The sequence below is a fragment of the Rhyacophila brunnea genome, unplaced genomic scaffold (assembly GCF_057557595.1).
Source record: "Rhyacophila brunnea isolate RB1 unplaced genomic scaffold, BYU_Rbru_1.0 scaffold_19, whole genome shotgun sequence".
NCBI lineage: Eukaryota > Metazoa > Arthropoda > Insecta > Trichoptera > Rhyacophilidae > Rhyacophila > Rhyacophila brunnea.
This window is the reverse complement of record NW_028232848.1, coordinates 19,660,564-19,682,327: the sequence shown is the minus strand read 5'-3', so window position 1 is coordinate 19,682,327 and position 21,764 is coordinate 19,660,564. Positions and strand designations below refer to the sequence as shown.

General features: G+C 31.7%; 1 protein-coding gene across 1 annotated transcript in view; it reads left to right on the top strand.

Moving 5' to 3' along the window:
- The window catches only part of svp (COUP transcription factor 2), a 272,714-nt gene extending 263,066 nt beyond the window's left edge, over positions 1–9,648 (top strand). Inside the window, exon 4 of the mRNA XM_085945811.1 lies at positions 8,657–9,648. Within this exon, the coding sequence (XP_085801937.1) occupies positions 8,657–8,931 (275 nt within the window). The 3' untranslated portion in view covers positions 8,932–9,648. The remainder of the gene's footprint in view (positions 1–8,656) is intronic.
- The last annotated feature ends 12,116 nt before the right edge of the window (positions 9,649–21,764 follow it).

The following is a 21,764-nucleotide window of genomic DNA, read 5'->3' as shown; positions in this document are numbered from 1 at the left end:
GCGACGACTGAAACTGGTGCATTGACAAAGGTGCTGGCACCGCGAAAGTATGGTGAAATACTGAAGACTTAATGTGGCAATTCTTTGGCTTGGTTACAAGTTACGGGCTATCGTTCGTAATTATCAAGTGAAAGATTATTATTTTAATCAGTGTGCGACTGAGAGAAATAATCAAACTAAAGTAATAGCAATGTAAAAGTAGTTAACTTTACAGGGGTAACATACGAAATTATACACATTATAATATAATGTATATTATACCTAATTAAACAAAATAAAAAAACGTTATAGGCTATAAATATTATATTTTACATTTGCTCTATTGTGAGAAAGTTAATTTAGTGGGTATTATAATATAATAATATGAATATCATAAACTCATTTTTCGCTCATTTGCTGAGGAGTAGGATTAATTTTGTGTAAGTAATTTAAACGCTATAATTTATAAGGTATATTATATAATGTAACACAGAGGTATAATAGGTAACTTCGATTATTGAGCAACTCTGCAATAGTTTAGCATATTATCGCTGTCTAAGATATCAAGGTGGTATTATAAAATATCGGGTATTGTTTAGTTTAATTAGGCAAACCAAAATTGTGTTATTACGTACCGTTTTAGTACTATACTATTTTACCTCCAAGAAGTGTTTGCGGGCGATGGCCGTTTGCGTCGTGGGTCTCAGGTTCGAATCCTGGGTCTGACAAGTACACATATTGTTTTTCAATTTGTGTATGAGTCAGAGTATGATGGATCAAATAGGTTGAGCGTTGAGCAAGTGGCTGACATCCATTTCTCGTAAAAACAAAATCTGTCAATACAAACCTCCACTCTGTGGAGGCCCATATGATCCTATTAGGATCGGACATGGTCGAAAAAAAGAACTCATTAATTTTCATAGTTTTAACTACTTACGCACTTTTAACAATTTTAATGTTTTAAGTATGTATTGTACGAGTATAATAAATAGGTATATTTCCATGTTCGATACTTATCTGAGCATACGGGTCTCCTGTAGAGCGGAGGTTGTATCAACATTTTATGTATTATGTAAATAGCTGTCACCCTTTAAGTTAAGTAGACAAAAACGCCATCCTTTTTCTATATTACTAGATTTTCAATCTCAAAGCAAACAGTGGACCTATTAGCGCCGCAGTCGAAAATTTATGATGTAGGTACCTAATAATTTTATTATTTTACCAAATACCAACACTAACATAAAATAAGTAGTAGGTATAATAGTTGATAAATTGTTTCTGTGCTGTAACTACAACGTTATCATGCAAGTTTTAAACGCTTTTACAGAAATAAAGTGAATGATGCGTAGTAGGCGGTGATATTCTTTACTGACATTAAACTAGAATCCTTGATATTTACTTTAAACTTAAAAATAGGTTACATATTTGACTATTATTACCAAATTGGTTGGTAGCTTTTGCGAATTCTCGAATCACTAATGTTTGATTTTGTGGTTATCCAAAATTGTATATCTAACTGATATATTCATAAAATTAAAAAGTATCACGCCAAGAAAAAAAGTCGACATTTTTAATTCGAGAGATAAAGTATGTTTAATTGTCTTTTTAGTTGCAAATTTGGATATCATTTCAGTTGTGGAAGAAAATAAGACTGTTCTAATTTCCAGATTTTGTTGAAGGATTCGAACTTAAAAATAAAGAAAAAATCATAGCCGGGTTTTTTATTTGTCTGTGTTTTCTTTTATTTTTTATGCTACGCTAAAATATTTATGAGGTTCCGTTATATTATTATGTCCACATGCATACAACATATAAATGGTTCTGCAACTAACATAAATTGGAAAACTCTGCTCTATGTGATAGGCTACGTTATAGAAGTCATTAATTTTCTACACTCCATTATACGTAATAAATATTTATAGCTCCTTTCATCGGTATCAATAAAACACAATTTTTAAATATGTCAATTACTTATACGTTTTAATCAGAACTGTGTCTATGTCCCTGATCTTAGAAATAGAGAGCATCAGTTGTCTATTCTCCCTAGGTGCAGAACCAACCTGCCACTAGTAATGCCAATTAATTGGGAGGGCGATAACTATGTTCAACCAAATTGCTTCGGGTGTTGATATATTCCACTTGCGAGAGGGTGAGTTTAGGTGGACGCTATTTTATAAATTCTTAAAATAGGGCCTCCTTAATAAACTCGGTGTACTTCTTTGAACTTCTATAGATGTATAATTGAATTGTCAGTATTGTCACTGCTTTTGTATGTTTATATTATGTTCTCTGTTTATATTTTCATTGTTATCGCTTTTATTACTTTTTTCTTCTCTATAATAATGTTTCATGTCATGTTGCGAACGTCTAAAACTTATAATTTGTAATGTACACAATATGCTAAAAATAAATAAATTGAAATTGAAATATTTTTTCGAATTCTTAATCTAGTATTGTATCAGACTAAAATAAACAAAAATTACCACTAGGTTAATGATATTACATTCTTTAATCATTTACTATAAATATAACAATTTACAACATGTTATTATTATTGAGTGACAGTTTGCCACAAGCTTTTGTGGTCACACACAATATAATTTCCGTGAATCATAACGCTCTTCTCAATTTATTCTCATAGTAATTAGTGCAGTGGGAAAATTGTACGGCTGTCAGTTAAGTGGGCGTACTTGTGTGTCATTTTCACTTGTCGCTTCATACTATTATTATACATTATACTTATAAGCTTCATTGGATGTGAGCGAAGCTGTTATTCTTCGTGATAGAATTTGTATGAGAATATTTCGCGTCGCATATCTTTTCTGGCTTCGTGTGTTCTCGGCTACAACACGACTTGTTTTTTGATCAATGATCACGACTCGAAAAAATGACAAAGTGAAATGATGTTGCAAACATTGTTCAAATTAATATTATATTATATTGGATTATCATCATCATATTCATCATCAGTTAGTATTGGTGAAAGGAAAACATTGAAAATAAGCCTTCGTTAAGCTCAAATTACATTGGCAGATCCTCACGTCGATCAGACGATCTTTTCGTTTCCTGGAGTCGTATTCGAAACAATTCTACTTTTAGTGCCCGAACCACTCGCCGATTATTGACAATTGGGTCGAAGATTTACAGAAAACATCCGAATGTTGAGTGAGTTTTCAAGTGTGGCCACACGTGGCGTGTCTTATTTTGGTTTTAATATAATGCACATCTTACGTTTATATAATAAAGACTCCCAGACTATTCATTATTTTAAAAGACAATTCAAAACAAAAAGTATAGCAATTAAATATAATGAGCTACTTATTAGGTATGTCTAAATCTAATCTTCAATAGTTTCCATTCGCATTTAAACTTTAAAGTAACAACATAATATGAGGGAAGATTGTGTAGGTTGCCACGTAGTTGACCAATATTTTTTTCTTTTATAAGTACTTATAATAATTATTAACACTAGCAACCAAGCATATATATTAGTATGAACGTATAAAGTCAAGCATTAACACGATTGAGTTGGTAGCTGAACCCCTCCATGTAATTGCTATTTTTAAATACGACGATCGGTGTGGATCGTTGAATCTGGTTGGGCCTACAAGTCTGCCCGGTGTAATTAGACCTTTAGCTTTTCTTTGTCACATACTCGTATTTATAAGACATTTAATTAACACAATCATTGCTAACCTTTTAATTACCTTTTAATTACCACATTTAAATAACACGCTAATGATATCTAATGGCCAAGTACTCCAAACGCGCCGGTCATGGTGTTAGCACTAAATGAGCACAGTTATTAAAGTGCTCTGTAAGTCGTAGGTATAACACATAAAATTAAAAAAAAAAGTAAATCCCTTCAATTCTAGGAGTAGGATACGGAGCCCTAGATTTTTGTTGTTGGGAATTGTGGATTGTTTTGAGGATCGTAAATAAGCAACGTAGTTTTAACATACGATTAACTTTATTTATATTAATCTGCATGAATATTATTATACAGAAGGATCACATTTTATATGCGCGTGTGCTCTAAATAACCGATGAATACTATCACGCCACAACACAGGTGCGGCATAAGAGGGGGAAGAAGAATCTGTCTGCCTCTTACAAACAATAGTCGGTATCTAGCTTCGGCGGAGTGAGCGCTAGATGTCGACACGTACCTACTTCTTTATTCTATTAGACGGCTATATCTCAACATTTGTGTCCTAACATTGTTAAAAAATAATGTTTATTACTCGATTCACTAAATCACAATGTAAAAATTGTTTTTTTTTATGGCAATAAGCAATTATTAGTAATTGACGATACTCAGGGTAAATAACCCTCAGTAAAGAAAAGCAATGCTCGACAATTCATTCAGATTTAATCAGATCAACCAATGCTATGAGATTTCCGAAAACCTAGATGCTAGTAGTTTTCTTACAAAATTCTTACTAATATTAGTTACGATTATACCAAAAAAGGTATAGCAATTATAGATGTCGCTAATTACTTTAGGTTCTCTTACTGTCCATACAACCGATCGAAGAATGAATGATTTGTAAGTTTTGCTTCAATTCTATGACGTAATGTAGATAATGTAGGTATTAAAATTATGTATCAAAAAATCAGTCACCTACTTATGTACTTAAATAAATTTGTAGGTATTTATTGAGTAGAAGAAGTAGTCAAGTTAAACAATAAATTATTGATTGGTTTTGAGTTTTCACCATGTCTAACCCTGGTCCCCTATTTAAAGAGTTGGCAGTGGAAGGGTAGGAAGATTACTACAAACAGCTGTGACCTTCATCAATATAATATATTACTTAATAATTCGTAATAGGTAGATTATAAAAACAACTTGTGAATTCAAACTCAATAAAGCCTGTGAATTTAAAAATATTACCTGCTGTATTACAAACTGAAAATAAAAGATAAATGGTCTAACTTTACTTTAAAAAATGCAATTAAATTTATGTTTTATTTTTTCTAAATTTAATCAATATTAAATCTTAGTTTAATTTCCATTAAATCTTAATTTTAATTAACATTTAATATGAAATTTAAATATAGTCTTATATTAATTAATTAACATTAGAACTTAAATTTAATTATAGTTAAAATAAATCAATTTAGAATTGAATTGAATTTGTAAATAATGTATTGATTAAATTTAATTAAAACAGAATTAAATAAAGAATAGGTATAATCGAATAATTATTAGTGCCTTCTCTTGGCGCATTTATGTAACGCGATAACCTCTATTATTGTATATTAAATGAATAAACTTTTTAAAGCTTCTAAAGTAAAAGCTAACATTTAACATATACTTACGTACATCAGGTTGATATGCAGAATGCAAGCAAAGTTATCTCAAGTCTGTTTTTGAAAATGATTAAAAAAAAACAATAATTGTTAACATCTTGACTTATTAAGAATGACATTGCGCCGCCTTTATTTTTAGATTCTTCAATTGGTGTACCTACTTGTTTATTATGCTTCTAGAATAGGAATGTCTCACATGTGCACTTAAATACGCGTATTTCACAATTAAATACCGCAATGGCTTTTAAACTTTTCGGCATTTAATTTTGTAAAAAGTTTCAGAAGGAACATGATATTCAAATAGGTAGGTACCTACGTTATAGATTGAGTAGACACAAATTTGATGGCGCCTTTAGATTTCAGTTTCGATTTTAGTCTAATATACCTAGTAGTTATAAATATAAGTATGAGTACAGATTACTAACATATACTGTCTGATTACTTACTACAAGTGACAATACCTACTCGTGAATTCATCGATATAATAAATTAATAACATAACCCCAAAAAAAACACAAAACGAGCATTGTCGCCATACATCTTGCCATTATATGGATAAATACTTATTAAATTAGGAAAATTCAATGTATACCGACCTTAAAGATGTACAAAAAACTTTTCCTCTACCATAATATGGACCCATCTGTGATTTTCTTATGAAAATCGTTTCAGTTTGTCATAAATGCTATTTTCGTATACAAAAAAATAGTGAATGCCTTTCCAACTCTTCTTAAATGTGTATATATGACAACAAGTTTATTTTAATACAAGTTTACTCCATCTCTGTAGAATCTGTATATAATATGTACGGTATTTAGGTACATATTATATTTTATGTGCTCTTTAGAATTTTTAGTCATTCTATAACTATTCTGCCCTTTTCAAATATATGTAGGTGTATCCCAGTGGCGAAGGGTGACTTTTTGAAAGAGGTAGGCTGTGGGAGTAACCATGCTTGTCAGATATATTTGCGGGAAATAAGAAGATAACCCAATATTACTACTGATGAATAGGTACACTAAAACGAAGAAATTTCAAAAGCTTAATTGGTTTGTTATAATTAGTTCATAAAAATAAGCAATTAGTTTTAATAACTTATGTATTTTCCTAAACATTTATAAACGTAACATACGCTCAAAATATATTACCTATCATCATTGAAAATATCCGTCGTTGTGTTATATCATCACTGTTCTGGCAGAAGATACTATGTAATTCGAAAAGAATGACATATTATTGAGTTAGTACCAAAATGTTCCTTATTTCAAACTTTACCGTCTGGAAACCTTCTTAATAAATAAACAGTCTTTATTTTAAAGTCATCCTTTTTACGATTACTTAATAAACTCACATGATAGACCATTTTTTCAAACATTTTAACAACTTCAAAGTCAAATTACTCAAAATTAGTATTCTCCAGTTAGTGTGTTCTGCCAGAACAGAGACGATATTATGTTCCATAACAATTTATAAGTTAACCCGCAAAACTAGACATTTTAAAATACTTCTATATTTAAAACACGGACTTAGGTAGGTACAATATCAGATATCTAAATTATCTAATGAGTGAACTAATAAATAAATAAAAATCACGAGATAAATTATTTTATATTTTTAACAACAATCAATACATATTTATGTGATTGAATCCCATAGAAATATTTTTTTTTAATTATTTTGAATAAATGTGCTCTCGCGACGTAAGCGCCAATGAAACAGCTTGTACATTTGTACGCGGGACGCCAAACATTTTGAAATAATGAGAAAAAAACTATATATTGAAAAACCCGTCGATTCACGCGAAAATAATCCTATACAATATGTGAAGCGAAACGCGGTGTGTTCTATTTTTTTTAAACATTCGAGAGATGCCATACATGGTGCTTATTAATATATGGGAAAAGATCGTAAAATTATGACAATTATACGATAGATGTCTTTGGGCATATTGAATATATTATTATTTGTGATGAACATGAAAATAAAAGTTATTTTTCTTAAGAAGGTAGGCTTTAAATAATCGCCTAGTATGGAGTCTTCGCCACTGGTGTATCCTAAACAATCATAAATAGGTACCACTCTGTACTTATAGTTACCTAATATATTCATACATGAATAATAATACGATATACCCAAAATTCACTTAGGAAATATGATCGAGAAAGCAGCTAAGCATAACATAATATACCTTCACAGAGCAGAGGCTATATTAATATACATATTAACATAAAAGTTACGAGGAATTGTTGTTAGTCATTTGCCCAACTTATTAGTTCTTTGCGCTTTATCAAACACACATTGAAAAAAGTGGTTGTTCCAGACTCTGGCACTACTGCAACGCTGTGTTTACAGAATTGCTACCCATATAAATAATCTTAGCAGGATTAGTAATACCAACTAGGTATAGGAATTACATGTTTTTAATATTAAGGATAAATGATAATGGTGATGATGTTTATGACAATATATTCTATGATATCATTCAAAATAACATAATACTATTATAATATATCTAATGATATGAGAGAATATACGATAAATCTTTAGAATAGCGTTATCATACTATAACGATATGACCATTTCCTTTATATAATAGCTTTTCCTTTCATCTAGGGAACTGAGAAAGTAACACCGCTAATGTTTCTTTTGTATATATATATATATATATATATATATATATATGTGACATTAATATAATATAATATTATAATGCAACAGTCATATTGTTAGAAAAAAATATTTATACCAATAAATAATTTATAATTTACATTAATAATATCATTGTGTATGTATTTCTTTCTAAAAGTATTATAATTATATATATTTGATAACACCATACTTACGGTTGATCTATTTTTTTTATTTTATTAATTAGTTAATTTTTGTGAATGTGCTGAAATTGAATAGGTTAAGTTTACAGTTATATTTATTAACTGATTGTTCCTATTGCTTTATTATTCACTTTCTATGTATTACTTACTCTATTGCCTTGTGTTTTACCCTATTTTAACGACACAGTGATAATAAGGATCTCACAAATCACAAAAATTGTTGGCTTAAAAGTGTTACTTGAAATAATTATAGTTTTCTAAAACTCCGTGGTTGAGAAACACCGCTCTATTATATTATCATAATATCATATTTATCGTCATTGGTAATTACTTCATTTTGGTGTAGGTATTTTATTTTCTCTAGTCTACTATTTATAATAATTGTTTACGTAAGTTGTACATACTTTTACCGTGCATCGTGGCGTAATGATTATTTTATTTTAAAACAAAAGTTTCAATAATAATTATTGAAATGTTATCCGTGCTATACAAATGTGAATGATATCTAATTTGCTTATTTTCTTTGTCCACAGATGCCTGCGGCCTTTCGGATGTGACGCACATAGAAGGCCTACAAGAAAAATCTCAATGCGCCCTGGAGGAATACTGCCGGACCCAATACCCAAACCAGCCCACCAGATTCGGAAAGCTACTCCTCCGTCTTCCATCGTTAAGAACGGTCAGCTCGCAGGTCATAGAACAGCTGTTCTTCGTCAGACTAGTTGGCAAGACTCCAATAGAAACTTTAATAAGAGACATGCTGCTATCAGGTAGTTCCTTCACTTGGCCTTACATGAACTCCATGTGACACTCGGTCTGGAGGCAGCTTGCTTCCGCCTGATCTTCGTCCACCGCCGCTTTCCACGCGGGATTTCCAGCATACCTGAACCCTCAGGAGAGATTATTCGTCAACTTTCAAAATTTCACAACACCATCTCAATTCCACCACCAAAGCCAAGAACATCAGTTCACTTTTTCCTACCACGCGCAACAAACTCAGTTTTCAGCAGCTAATCTAGAAAGCTGTTCAGTAAGTGCTAAGTCGCAAAACAGAACAGAAAAAGCTAACGCTTCCCTGTCTAGTAGTATAACTTCTGAGTTGTACCCAGAAAGTAGTCATGGAATAATTAATGATGTTACTGTGGATAGTACCACAAACAATAACTGTTTTGAATACGTGAGAAATAAAATTGGCACAACGAATACGTCACAAGTGACAAATAATTCTGAAGGGTCAGATTGCAAAGTAAAACTGCCTTGCGATCTTCACCAAGGTGCTTTGTTTGAGAATAACAATTCTTCATCTTATCACCTGGCGATGGCAGAGGAAGTCAGCGCGGCCAGTGCTTCCAAGTCGAACTTCGACGTTTCCGGATGTAGGTCGACGGAACGCACTGAGGCGACCACTTCCGGTTGTTTGGCGAGCGGCGTAGAAAAGCTCCACAAGACGTCACTTATGATTGACAGTCTTCTGGAGCAAAGTGGGAGAAGTTCATGTGAGATTTCGAACATTAAATAAAATCTTAAAAAAAAACTAATAGTAGGTAAATTCTTTTGGATAACAACTGCGGGTTAAACCGCGTTGCCACGATCCAAGTACGGTCCCAGTACACTCGGACCGCGCGCCACCCAAGCGCACTCGTACGAGACAGCTTCATACTAATTACTCCGATACGAGCTAACTCGAAAGAGTAAGACGCGGTCCGAGTAGCTTCGATAGGAGTAATTAGTATGAAGCTGTCTCGTACGAGTGCGCTCGGATGGCGCTCGGTCCAAATTTAATGTACTCGGATCGTACTTGGATCGTGGCAACGCGGCTTTATCTGTACGGCAGTTGAAACGTTTCATTCAAATCAAGCCAAAGCTTTGAAAACATAATGTTGAAAATGTTGTAGAAAAATAATATATATAAGTATATATTTAATTAAGATGAGAAAATACAGATCTAAACTGATTGATATTTTTTTTCAATAAATTTAATATCCATTTTTCAATTATTTTAAAATGAAAGCTTACGTTCTTTATGAATCAATAAATATTTTCAAACAAGCAAAAATATCAAATTAAACTTACTACTAAGGTGTCAATATTTTTTAAACTCTTTTTGTAAAGATGATTAGTTGAAATTAGAGGAGAAATCAATTAAAAAGACTGTTGTAAAATACATTATTATCATATTTATTTCTAAATCGTTTCATAATTGATTTCTCTTGAACCGATAATCACATTGATAATTAACATTATATTATAATACTAAATTAGTGGTCATAGATCATGTCAAGACGTATGTGCAAAATGTAAGCGTGCTATTATTAATAAAAAAAATATTGTTTAAACTAAATATGTGTAAAATAATAAATTGTTGTAATGTGTTGATGAAGATAGATAATAAAAAGTGAAATTTTAGGTATAATACATCGGTTAAACGACTTAGCAATATTAAATTTAATGTTTTTGTACAGTAAATGCCAAACCTATGATTGTTCCCTATCATTATATTAATAGTATCTATTACGTACGTTCGATGCATTTTTATACTGAATAGAATATCTATTTTTATTTATAAATAATATTTACTGCAATAAAAGAATATTACATTTTTTTTTTAATATTGGATTGTCAATAATATTGTTTGAAATATTAAAGCTATCATTGAATGAATAAATACGAATCAATAAAAATGCATTTGTTTAGGTCCATATTCTTTAAGACAGTTTAATAAATAGCTACATCTATTTTAATTCATTTAAAAGATTAATATATTCAAATTATAAAATTATAGCTTTCTTGACAATATTCAAAACTTTGTGTGAATATCGCACCCGGGGAATAATAGTGACACAAATCCAAATTTGTCGTTTTTTAGTTAAGTATGCAGAAATGTTCCAAGATATCATTTCTAACCGCACAAATAGCGGCATATTTATTACATTCTTAAAAATATAATAGTGGCCTTAAAATCATTTTTGTCATTTTCATATTATAACATTTTACCTGAATTCAAGCAGAAATAGTGGCACAATCATCATTATGCCCATTATGTTATTGCGGATAACATTCAAAATGAGATGACTCAAGTGTGCTAACTTTACGCTATTATAAAGTAAATTTAAAAAATAAACTAATTTAACACACCAAAATAAAATATTCAAACTGCTCTACTGCAAAAACAAAATTTCGAGTTGTGCCACTATTATTCCCCGGGTGCGATATACGTGGGAGATAAAGCTCACAATATTGGGCGTAGAAAAAGTTCATTTGTATAACTTTTTTTTGCTTGCCCATCTCCCAGTACCAATCACACACCGATTTATTCTTTAAAATCTTTATCAAATAAATAGGTTCATAAAACCAAATAAGTTTTGAGGTATATACTATGTAAAAATAAAAGCGATAACTCCATACTATATAATATATAATATGATATCCTCAATAAGGCGTAGGGTGAACCTAAGAATACTCTAAATAGTATTTTTTTGACAGGAAGATGATTGAAATACATTAAATAAAATTTTCCATGATACAACATTTAATTAAGATTTTTTTTTAAAGTGTAATATTTAAATACCAATAGAAAATTTATTACTCATATTAAAGTCATGATCTTTATAGGTTGTGTATATTATATTTAGACAACACTATATTTCTGCCCTACTAAGTAATAATACAGTGTTTTTCGTTTTAGTGAAACGAGAACCCAAGTTATAAACTATCTTTTCTCTTATATTATATAAAATTATTTGCTTGTTTTGACATAATCTCTAAAAATACTCTAACAATCCAATAATTTTACATAATATAAGAGAAAAATGTAGTGTAAAACTTGGGCTCTCGTTTCACCAAAATCTAAAACTGTATTTTTACTTAACAGGACAGAATTTTTATACTCAAATAAAAAACCTTTATGGAAAAATTCGACATAGCTTCTTTGTATTTTGATTCTAATTAAAACCTTTTTTTATATATTTTATTAAATACAAACCAATTTATTGTGAGAATGTTTAATTTTTTTATACTGATGTGATTTTTAAAAATGTGCGATAGATTACGTAGGTGAGGAATTTAATATTGAATATAAATATAAAAAAATATACTTCCTATTGTAAATATTCAAATAATGTTACAAATCTTTTTTTATTGTACGTATGTAGCTACTTTTAATAATATTATGAAATGTTTTTTTAGTATGGTGAAGAATAAAGTTATATATATAACGAAACGATGAAGGAAATGTGACTTTTTGTTTATAAAATGAATAGATCGTTGTAAATAAATAAGTAAAATTAAAAATATACAATATTTGTCTCATTAATCACATAATATTAACTTTCTCCCATGGCATTATATTTCCATGCCCTCTCCTTTTCCGTTTTCAACACTATTTAGAGGTGTGCTCTACCAATGAACACTTAACATCACATACACTACACTACTACCCTACACCAGTGGCGAAGGGTAGAGGTATGCTGTTCAGATTCGACATAAACAGTGCACACTAAAATTTGTCAGTCATATTTATTTGTTTTTATTGAACTAAGAAAACAATTTGCAGATTGTGCCGGTGAGATTTTATTATTCAATTATACTCTACTTAAACCAAACCTTTATAATTTAGGTTTGCTATGGGCGATCCGAAAAAAATACTTTTTCAGTCATACCTATTTGTTTTTGTTGAATTAAGAATATATCTATTACAGATGGTGTTGGTTATTTTTTTTAAATTCATTGAGCCCTATCTATTATGTATAATATGTCAAAATTTTAGATATTTTATTGATAAAGGAATATGTTTTGATTATGATATACCTACCATTGCTCGTATTAGGCAAAGTTTAATTGAATTTAAAAAAAAAAAACAACAATTATGTAGGTACACAATAAAGTAATATTCATTATAAGCACTCTTTACAACTTGTAAAGCCAGTGCTCACCTACGCATCGGAAACCTGGACATTAACTCTACGAAATGAACAAGCCCTGAACATTTTTGAAAGAAAAATTCTCCGCCGTATATGTGGACCAATCAGGGACGGCACCAATTGGAGGAGAAGATATAATGCTGAGCTCTACGGGCTATACGAAGATTGCACCGCAGTTCAATCAATTAAAATTGGGAGACTGCGATGGCTAGTTCATGTGCACCGTATGAATGATAATGCACCGGCAAAGAGAGTGATGTCCGGCAATCCAATCAAGCGTAGAAGAAGAGCCAGGCCAAAGATTCGCTGGTTGGATGGAGCTGCCAATGACTGCCGTGTTCTAGGGGTACCAAATTGGAAAACGGCCACACTGGATAAGGACAGGAGGAGGCCAAGACCCACACTGGGTTGTCGCGCCCCTGATGATGATAATAGTAATATTAGTTCAATGAAAACAAAAATACGTATGACTGACAAAGTTTAGTGTGCACTATTTATGTCGGATCTTAACAGTCTACCTCCACCCTTCACCAATGAGCTACATTCAGTAGAGAATATTAAAATTAAAATGCCATAAATATTCAATAAACTTTAGGCTTAGTGCTTGGTTGTTAAACTTATTACCTAACTCATTAAAAGGTATTACCTACCAAGCTACCAAGAAAACCTTACAGTACTATATCCGATAGAAAGGACAACTTCGATACAAAATAAACTATATTATAATAGTCGGATAATTCGATAATTATACAAATACTTTTAATCTGGTAATCGTTTTTAAAGAATAAACTATAGTCAATTACATTGAAGTATTGACTATTGAATTATCAGGGGTTGAAGTAGTATTGTCAAAAGGCTTTTAAAGAAACCCTTCTCTCGGAAGACGGAACCTAAATATAGCAAAGCGAAACAAAAAACGAAATAATATAACGCTTTTTACACTATTCCCACACATAATCTGTCAAAAACTGCAATTATTAAATATATATTTATATATTATCAAGATGCACCCTGAAACTATAATTCGTTAAAAACGTTTAGCATTATTTTTTTAATTACTACAGACATTGTTCATTTACAACAATAAACATGTTCGACTTGTACTAAAGCTAAAACATTCACATTATAATGCCGTACAAACCACGTTAAGTATTGTACATACTCATACATAGGCATCCAAATTCACCGAATCGTCATTATTTAAAACATTGAAATGAACAATCACAACAATTGCATATGTCATACCTAAGTAGGTACACAAAAATGAAAATTTCAAAAAAGCTACAGATGCGTCAATGGTGGCGTACATGTTGGTAAGTAGGTATGTGATTTTTTTCTGTGACTACCAGAATTAAATTAGTTTTATAACCATCAATAATGAATGGTCGATCTAATTGTTATACAACGTAGACTATACTCTTTCCTGCTATAGTTCAATTTCTTTGATTAGGACTGACATTTTGTTTAATATTACGCATAAAAGTCAAAACGACTTTAAATTGTTAAATTAATATTGAATAGACACAAATTTTAAGAATGTTAAATTCTTCTTATAGAATTTTCAAATATTTACCTCTGAAAACGTACATACCTACTTAATCAAACGTGGTGAAAGATTGTAATAGCTCAGAACGCGTATATGTGAAGTTTAATTCACACGTAGCAATGTGAGGTCAGTTAAGTAGCTCAAGGGATAGAGCAGTCACCCGGACAGTGAAAAAATGGTGACTTTCGACTCTCACTTGGTCTAACCTTTTCTGAGGCACTATTTCAAAATTATGGATTTAAATTACAGCATAGGTCCTACCTACAAAAAATAAAATTTGCCTGGTCCAATCGACATGTACTTACATAATAATGTTGCCACCTCACAACCTAACCGTTCTAACCTAAAATAACTTTAACTTTTTAAATTTAATTATTATGATGTTTACTGGCGGCCGCGATGACCGGGCGGTAATGTATAGCCGTATAAATGCCCCGGGTTTAAATACGGGGTTTGATTAAATTCACATATTGTTTTTTCAATTAATTTCAATTTTTAGACCCAGAGCTAAGGCTTAATAGGTAGAGAACGAGGCTAACACCCATATCTCGTAAAAAATCTTTTAATACAACCTCAAGTTGAGGTCATAATATGGTCCGCTTAACTTATTTTTATTAAAAACTAACCAACCAAACAAACATGGTTATAAAACAATCTAGGACTCTTTTATTTTCCAGATGTTTTGTATATTTCAATTAAAAATGTTATGTATTTATGTGATTAAAAACTGAAATAAAGCAATAAAGCACCGTTAAAAGCTCCCAAAATTATAGATTTTTTCAAGATTTCCTTATATTTTGAGAATCACTGTTGACATGTGACTAGACGCCATAACTCAATCGTTGTTAGCTTTCGCTTTCTCGGGAGCTTTTATTTTGAAAATAAACATTTAGAATATTTTTTTTTCAAATGTCATTACCCCCATTAGAGAATTAAATTCGCAAAATACACAAAATTACAGAGAATTTTGAATGTCAATGGACTTGTAAAAACAGAGATTTTTTAAATTTATTTTCTGACATGTATGTACATACAAGCAGACAGGACAGGAATATAAAGCGATTGCATAGTTTTAATGTCAAATTTAATACTACTAACATAGGTTGAATACAGAATAAATCAAGTTATCTAATTGTAAGGGTGGTTCAATAAGATCTGATTATTTGTTTATTGGATAAAAAGTGGGAATTATGTACAGTAGGTATGTAACATTATTTGTGGCAGCAGAGATGGCAACACCGGCAACAGGCGGAAAATATAAGAGTAGAAATAGAAAACCATAGCAACCAAAATCAACAACCATCATAATACAAGACCGATCGCAACGAACACGAAACGAATTATTACTGGTATTACTATTATATACAATCAAATATAAAGACATTGAGAATTAGAACGATTGTTCTAAACATTGTTCAAATAGCCGCCTTGGCTCCTCTGACAGGTGATCATTATTTTGGCCATGTTTTCCATGAATTCGCCACCAATATAGGAAATAACACGACCAAGAAACATGGTCTGCAAAAATTCCCGTGTTTTGCGCTCATTATGACAGTGTACCGTCCTACTGAAACCATATTATGTTTTCAAGTCCGTTCCGCCCAATTCGATTACTCTGTGATTTCAAACATTAATACCAAAACTTGGTAAAATGGCAAATAGGTATGTATATTCAGAATGACCAAGAGGCGATAATTAAGATGGCTGGGTTATGTAGAAATAAACATGGAATATGTTGGGCTAAGACAGCCGAGAATTCATGCGACAAAGAAAGGAGATTGAAGACATTTACCCGGAGAAAGGTAAGATCCACATTTGTTTTAGCAGTAACGCTAGTGATGATTACAGTGTATTATTTCAATGTATCGCTATATAAAATTAATTATTGTGCTAATAAAAAATATACCATATTAGCGTAAGGTTTGATAGTTTTGATAGAACACAAGACATATTCCGAGGGTTGCTGTGCGAACTAGAAAACATCGCATCTACGCATGCTATATTATGGACGGCGGAGTGCATCAATTGCTGGACAGGCATAACCTGGCTATTTATAATGAGTCATGATCCTCAACAGTGAAGGTAAGAGTGCTCAATGTGTATAATATTTGATTAAAGTAGCTTTAACCATTTTTATTTGAAAATAAAAATATTTTGAAAAAATCAAATAATTTCCTGGTTTTTACAGTAAATTAAAAAACATCTACTGTACGTAACGTATACAGCTGGTATAGCCAAATCTGGTAAAAAATAAGTTTAAATGAATGAAAACAATATCATGTAAAAATGCTATCGAATGAGTTTAATAAAATTGTCAATGATGATAATGGGCGCGTCTCAAATCCTGAGAGCCATATTATGAAACACGCATATCATATTGTGGAAAAATCAGTTACGTCCCGTGGGGTAGGCAGGCGATGCATTGCTTAGATTGCGGAAAATTATAAAGGACGGCAAATTAATAATAACAAATCCTATAATTATAACTTTTAAAAGCAGTGGCTTCGTTAGATATTACCGACATCAAGTTTAAAGAAATTACAAGAGGGTCTCCAAACTTGTCAGTGCCTCAAAGCCATCGCTGTTTGAGAATAGGCTTCGTAGAAATGCTCGAATCCTCAGTTTTTTTCAATATCTTTGTTGCATTTATCAGTTTAAGATAGTAAAATAGATGGGTGTTTATCGAACAGTTTTGCATACAATTTGAGACTATTTCTATGACTAGATTCTTAATCGGCCTAAGTCCGGCACTTTGCCTCGGGACGACACTGGGTAAAACGTATTGACGCACTTACAAATTAGATGAACAAATTATTTATAATAAGACTTGATTAAATATCCAATTCACTGAAATAATAACCGACTTTACTATTAGTGACGTTCAATGTTGATAAAACGAGTGAATCAAGGTTTGAACGAGACACTGACTAAGAGCGGCGTATTTTGAGGACTGCAAACGGTGGAAGATACAAGATATGGGGAATATTTTTTTTGTGTTTTCACAATGACATTTCACAGGTTTTTTCGCCTTTTGATTTCCAGACTTTTCATAGCAATACAATATGATATACCTTATAAATAGTGAGTCATAGAAAATTTCAATTATTCACGTGTCATCAATTTAATATCAAGTGAATCAAAAAACGAAATAGCTATTTCATTAATATAGTAGGTATAAAAAAAACAGATAATTCTTGCTTTCACTGAATGCAAACATTATTTTTAACCTTTAGTTTGCCCACTGGCGGGCTTAGGGGCACGGGGGCTAAAGGAACTTACTAGTTTTGGCGATAAAAAATAATATAAAAACCATGAATTCTAACTACCAGGGAACTCGAAATTATCTGTTCTGTGATAACTACCAATGTAGGTAGGTACATAGTAAAAATATATCAATGTATCTCTTTCCTAGAATCACATCTTGTAACTAACTTTTATTAAAGATGACAGTGACACCACAAAACGACACATACTTTTTTTTGACCATGTCCGATTCTAAGATCATATTGTTATGTGCCTCTACAGAGTGGAGATAAAATGGATGTTAGCTACTTGCTCAAATTGTTAGTTCTATACTTTGACTCCGAACACAAATTGAAAAACAATATGTGTATTTGCCAGACCCAGGAATCAGGGTTACATCCTGGAACCTATGACATTTTAAGCCAACGCGTAAGCCGCTCCGCCATCGTGGGCGAATATTAGGTGGTGGTTTATTTTTTGTGTGCAAGTACGTGTAGATATATTTTTGAGGGGTACTAAGGTATGTCGCTTTGAAGTTAGTTGCAAGGATTTTGTTATGATTTGAGTAATATCTTATCGGTACTCAGTTTAAGATGTTGGTATAATTTAGTAATTTTATGATTTGTTTGAACAGTTTCGAGACCCCATTTTAAATATTTTGATACATTGATTATATCATCTGCGCCGCTGAATTTGACGCAGCTTTAAAAACAACCTCTGCTAATTGGATTAATAAACTAATATTATTTATGAACACATTTACTTACTAAAGAAAGAATAATAAAATTTGGTATAGGTAGTTGTAAGAAGTTTGTTTTGAAAAATAGTAAATCAAAACCGTGCGTTATGTAGAAATGTTATGTATAACATTTCTACGTTATGTATAACATTATGTAGAACGGTGTTTTCAGAAAGAGGGAGCGTTTGCCTCCGGATACGTCATAGCCCCTGTCGATTTATAGCTCATTTACATTCAGTTTTAAAACATCATCACGATAAATAAAATTTCCATCGGCCGTCTAAGAGGACAATATTGTCAATGTTGTTGATTTAAATTTATAGGCACACTATAAATTCTACTTAATCACAGACGACAGCGCTTACGGCGGATAAAAAAGGCAGTGAAGTTTAGTTCTTTCTGATTGTGATAGGAAGTTTTGTATCCGCGTATATTATGTCATTTATCATTTTGATAGACAACAAAATGTTCACGATGTTATTGTATTGGATAACATGTCAATGTAATAGATACCTACATTACCGACTGGAACATTAAAAATCAGAATTAATTCTGACGTTATAAACGTCAGTTTGATAAGGTGAATATTGGTGTGTTTTAAATAATACTAAAAGAACAATATCTGGACAACTATACGTTAGGTATGTAGTATATTTACAATTAAATATACCTACCTAGATTTGTATACAATTGAAATAATATAGTACACATCCATATTTCAATTTCAAAATTATTATGAAATGCAAAAAAACGTTAAACCTAAAATTTTAAGAAATCCTGACGTTTTTTAAGAATAAAGGTTAAGAGTGTTCTAGATATCAACCTATTTTTATTGGTATAAAATATAGTCGCCAATATTAACGTAATTTGGAATAACACCACACATTGTTATTTTATGATGATTGCTTATTTGATAAAACGAATTGCCCGGAATTTAATGGATCCAGGTTCAAGTCCTGCTCGTTAGAAATCTATTGTAAAAAATTATATATGTCATTATGATTCCATTGACATTAGAACAATACGTGACACTAGTCGATTTTTGCTAATGTTACGGCATCATTAAATATTTTCTTAATTCATAACAATGTGTCAAATTACATTTTACACGATGTACCTGCCTAACTAGAGATTGGTATTTTTGTAATACAATTTTCAATACAATGAGTTTTTTTTTATGTTATAGAAAATTCTCAAAGCGATTCGAACTTTTGTAGCCTCGGAACCCCTACTAATTTTTGGAGCTAAATCTAGCCTAATTAGTTTGTATTTAAATTAGCTGGAAATTATCTTATGTTCATAGCAACTTAAGCCTACCCCTGGCGGATGGGAAGTCCAATTCTGTAGATATACTCTTTATCCTATCATACTATACCAGGAGCGAAGGGTGGAGGTAGGCTGTTAAGATCCGATATAAATAAAGCATACTAAGCTTTGTCAGTCAAACGTATGTGTTTTTATTGAACTAAGACTACAATGTATGCATAGTAGGTACTTGTTAGTTTTTAAAACCCTGCCTAATCCAGATAATAGTAAAAAAATATTCGTTTTCCTATTAAATATCTAAAATTATGCAATTAAACTGTACCTACATTTTATTTATATATAGGTACAAGATATTTTATAGATATAAGAATATTTAGTGTGCAATATTATTTATGTCGAATCTTAAAAGTTTACCTCCACCCCTTGCCACTATTGTACTATACAGTAGGTAGGTAATAACTTGTTTGTGTACGAAATCGCGTCTACTATCACTTCCCAGTTTTTAGTTTCGTTTTATTCATCTTCCTCATGACTGAGGACATTGACCACTTTTGAGTAATGTAAAACTGACACTATTCTACCTCTACCCCTACCAGACTTGTGGCAGAACGAATGGCAATGATTGCTCTATCTCATAAGCACCATACAACCATGTTACATGGTACCTGCATGGTTTAAGATAAAGTAAATTTATTATTATTACAGATCTGTATATTCACGGTGATTGACCTAATTACGAAGAAGCCTTTTAAGTACCTTGGACACGTATTCCTGATGCCACCGTCGATTGTGGCAGTTGAGGATCTAGATGATTCCATGGCCGACCCTTAGTAATACTGCAGCAGCCCTACAAAAGCGATCTAACCGCTGCAGGTTTAAAGGTGTGAAACATGACGATAAATCAAGGAAAGCTTGTTCTATGGTCCGATGCTGAAGCGTAAAAGAGTGCAATAAGTAAGTACCTAATAAACTTTACAAGTAGGTATTATACATAGATCGATAGTTGTATCTATTGATTTTTTTAAAACATGATCTAGCATGATTATTGAAAACTTCATCATTTCAGAAAAATATTTTTGTGTTGTCTACGTAAATGGAGTAATTAAAAATACAATTTATTTGAAACAGTGCTTCAAGTAGATCAATAATAAATAGATACCTACCTAGCCTACTTATACCGTTTCAACTTCAACGACAAGTCACATTAATTTAATATTTACAAACGAGTCGTTCACATTTTTAATTCATGGCATCCATCAGGGCGTAACACTTACCTTAACGATACAAGGCGGGCAGACCGCAGCGCCGCAAAGCACCCCCGCGGAAAAGTTCGTAAGCTCGCTCTCTCTCTCTTCGCGTGAGATAATCGCTCGCAAAACTTTGCACTCTATTCAGTGCCAGAATCAGTGATGCTCCATATACAGGATCGCATAAATTTAATCGAACCGTTTGATAGAATTTTTAACAGCTCTGAAAAATATTGGATTTTTCATGTTTATTTCCCCAACCGCACGAACCAGTGCCACGCCGGTTTTCAATTGCTTTAACTGACAATTCTCAAATCCCACAGTACAGTCCTCAGCCATCTCAGTTTCGGTGATCCATGTCTTTTCTTTGTCTCAGAGGATGCTTAGTTGCATATTCTCTATTTCCCCATATTCGATATAGGGGTAGGGATAGAGAAAAGGAAAGTAACACAATAAATATTCATAAAATTGATTGAACTATCAAAATGTGTATATAGGCTGTCAACGGGACTCGAACCATCGCCACCATTATTACTAATAATGCGACACCTTGTTATTTGCTGCAGTGGGCAGTACCTCACGACTACTGCAAGCACCGAACATTAATATTGTTTTCTATTTAATTAATAACTAAAAATACCTACTAAAACAATATTTTAGGAAATAAAAAAATATTAAATA